At 51.5% G+C, this 3,004-nt stretch overlaps 1 protein-coding gene across 1 annotated transcript in view; it reads right to left on the minus strand.

Moving 5' to 3' along the window:
* SHOX (short stature homeobox) overlaps positions 1-1,666 on the minus strand; it is a 9,993-nt gene extending 8,327 nt beyond the window's left edge. The window contains exon 1 of the mRNA XM_017728509.1: positions 627-1,666. Within this exon, the coding sequence (XP_017583998.1) occupies positions 627-900 (274 nt within the window). The 5' untranslated portion in view covers positions 901-1,666. The remainder of the gene's footprint in view (positions 1-626) is intronic.
* Positions 1,667-3,004: the final 1,338 nt, after the last annotated feature.

Below are 3,004 nucleotides of genomic sequence, written 5' to 3' on the forward strand. Positions count from 1 at the left end.
CTGTCTCACCGGGTCCGGGCAGCTGCCCCACAGCCAGGCTCCTCTCCTCCTTCTCGTCCCCGCCGGTCGGAGCCTCTGAGCAGGACGGCCTCACCGACCCAAGACAAAACGTCCAGGGAGAGCCCTCTCCGCACGCCGCTTTCTCCCAAAACAAGCAGCAGCATCCTGACGGCCCGGAAGCAGGAAGAACAGGTCTCCTAAGGCATTAAAACTACCCGGACAAGGTTTCCTCGTACAAAAATACACAGATAGACAAAAACGTCTGACGTGCTGCGCTGCCCCCTTCCCCCAGGCGAGAGAACGCCTAACGCACCGGATCGATTTCGGATGTGAACGGGGGCCGGCGGGGGGGCAGGACCGAAGTTGTGACTTATTTTTCACGGCTACACTCACGTTATGCATGCAGGAGTACGTGTTCCTAAGCCTGTGTTCCCGCCGCTGCGGGAGGGAGGTGACCGCAGGAGGGAAGCAGGATGCGGGAGGCGATCCCGCTCGCCCCGCCGGGGCCGGAACCGGGGCCGCGGTGACCAAGTCGCCCCCGCCGCGGAAAGCCAGGGGCAGCCGGGAAGGGGACCGGGGCTGCCGGCGAGAAGCGCGGGGCCGAGGGCGCCCAGCCCTGCTCTTACCTTCCGCTGTCCTGCCCGTGTTGAACTCCTTCAGTTTGTCCTTGTCGCTCTCTACGTGGTCTTTGAAAAGATGCACCGGGCAATGGTTGCTGCTCTCGGTCATGTCCTGCAGGTTAGAATCAGAGTTTCCAAGCTCCCTAGAGCGAGCCAACCCACTCTCCAAAACTTCCCTGTACGTGATCGTCTCCTTCTTGTTGCCGCTGCCACTGCCGCTGCTGCTCTCTTTGCTTTTCTGGTCAAAAGATTTGGATACAAAAGCCGTAAGTTCTTCCATGGCTGCCCGGTGATCTTATCCACAGAGATCCACTTGTTTTCAATCGGAGATGTGGCCGTCCTCCGCACGCTGTTTTTGCACGTAGAAGATGGGCTGTATAGGGTTAGATCACTCCTGCTGTTATTTATGCCTTTCAATTTGAGATCACACTATTTATACATGGCTACCTCAGCCCAACCCCCAGCTCTCCCTGTCTCCAGCAATTACTGACTGCTCCATAGTCGCAGGCGGACTCCGAGCAGCTATCTCCCCCACCTCAGTCCAGCAATTGGCTTTCTTTTCATTTCATCACTCTTTGGCATCTTTGCACCTTGATTTAGGGAGGCAAAGAGGCAACAGCGAAAAAGCGGGGGGGAGGGAGAGAGAGAGAGGAAGAGAGAGAGAGAGAGCGAGGAATAAAAGGAAGGGAGGGGGGGAAGAGGAAAACATGAAAATAGGTATCTACATTCTGTAAATGGGTTGCAGAAATGAGAGTCGAGGAAGACTTAATTGATTTTAAGGACATCCTGTGCGTGGCAACACTGTGAGTAAAAACGGACCCACAGCTAACCAAATAACTGTGCTCCTGCAATTTAATGTATCGCTGTCAAGAGGAAAGGAAAATGAGTGTTCAATAAAAAAGGTAATGAATAAAAAGCCGGAGATGTGCATTTGTTGTAATCATTGGAAATTCTACCTGATTTGCTATTTAGCTAATTTCTCTTAATTAAACGGTCAAAATAATCGGCGAAACAAAAATGCTCTTTTAAAAGTACTGCCTGTTCTGGCTGGCGGTGGGTGGGTGGGTGGGTGCGCGGAGGGGGACGTGTGCTGCAGCTAAACAAGTTGCGAGGTGCCTCGGAGATCCGTGTCGGTGTGTTCGGAGGATTTGGAGGGGGGTGGTTTTAAAATATGAAATGTTTCTCTGGATGTCGAGCTATCCTGCTGCATGCAGCAGAGGGGTAATTTGTTAACACGGGACTGTGTGCGCGACAAATAGAGCATTAAGCCTTTTTTTTTTTCTTTTTTTTTTCCCGAACAAAACATATCCTGCTGGATTTAACATAGAACTGGCAATAATTTCCCCACCTTGTTCTTGGTAGGCTGCAGTTATTTTTGTTGTACTCCTGGAATAATTATTATTCTGTGCTCTTGAATAGCTGCCTGAAATTCGTCTCCAGATAACAGCGCCGGCATTCCCAGCGCCTCTCCGCATCGTTTGATCCCCATGCGGAGTCGACTTCCCAGCTATTTATTTCTGTCTCTTCTCCTCGGGCTTTAACGCGAAGGGTTATTCGGTATTTGAAGGAATTTTGTCTTCTGGTCATTTGGCTTTTTACGTCCTTCCCTTTCCCTCGCCTCGAGTTTGAGATAATCAGAGCCCACCATCACGCCACCCTCTGCTCTGAATCTCAACCAAAGCAGGCTCCTTGTTGGAGCAAGGGGCCATTGTTTCTTTTCCGGGGGAGTGTGGGACTGTTCTGAAAATTAGCAGAACATTAAAACACTAAAAATACGTTTAATTAATCCAAAGGTGCCCCCAGCACCAGAGTTAACACCTCCACAGGAGGAGGGGAAAAAATAATAATCGAGGAAGCAATTAATAAAGGGCTTAAAAAAAAAAAATCAATCTCCCCCTGTGCGAATTTAAAATGATTATCTAGGGGACAAGGATTGATCATTTGATCTCGGCACTGCGGATACCCCTGACATTTATTATATTGTCGTGTCTCGGTGGCATCCTTCCTCCAGAGTTCGTTTAACAAGTGAGGGAGCGGAGGAAGCCTTACAACTTAACAAACAGGTCTTGTCATCGCAAACGCCAATCAAATCGGAGGCTCTAATGTATATCACACGGCACCACATAAATAATAAAGGCAAACGATAGACGGGGAAGTAACGTATGGCTGAGGAAAGATTCCGGCGCGACACGCTGCTTGTGCCTCTCTCATGCAGTCTGCGCGTGTAAGGGCTCGTAGTGGATTGCTGTGCAGGCTGGTGCGTGGTGCGGGGGTGTCACGGACACGCGGGGACACCGGCACGCGATCCCGCGTGGGAGAGGCTCCGTACCGGGGCTGGGCCCCAGCCGCGGAAACTTTCCCCATCCCTCGGTTCGCACGGCACC

The sequence above is a fragment of the Corvus brachyrhynchos genome, unplaced genomic scaffold (genome assembly GCF_000691975.1).
Source record: "Corvus brachyrhynchos isolate BGI_N302 unplaced genomic scaffold, ASM69197v1 scaffold92, whole genome shotgun sequence".
In the NCBI taxonomy this organism is placed as follows: domain Eukaryota; kingdom Metazoa; phylum Chordata; class Aves; order Passeriformes; family Corvidae; genus Corvus; species Corvus brachyrhynchos.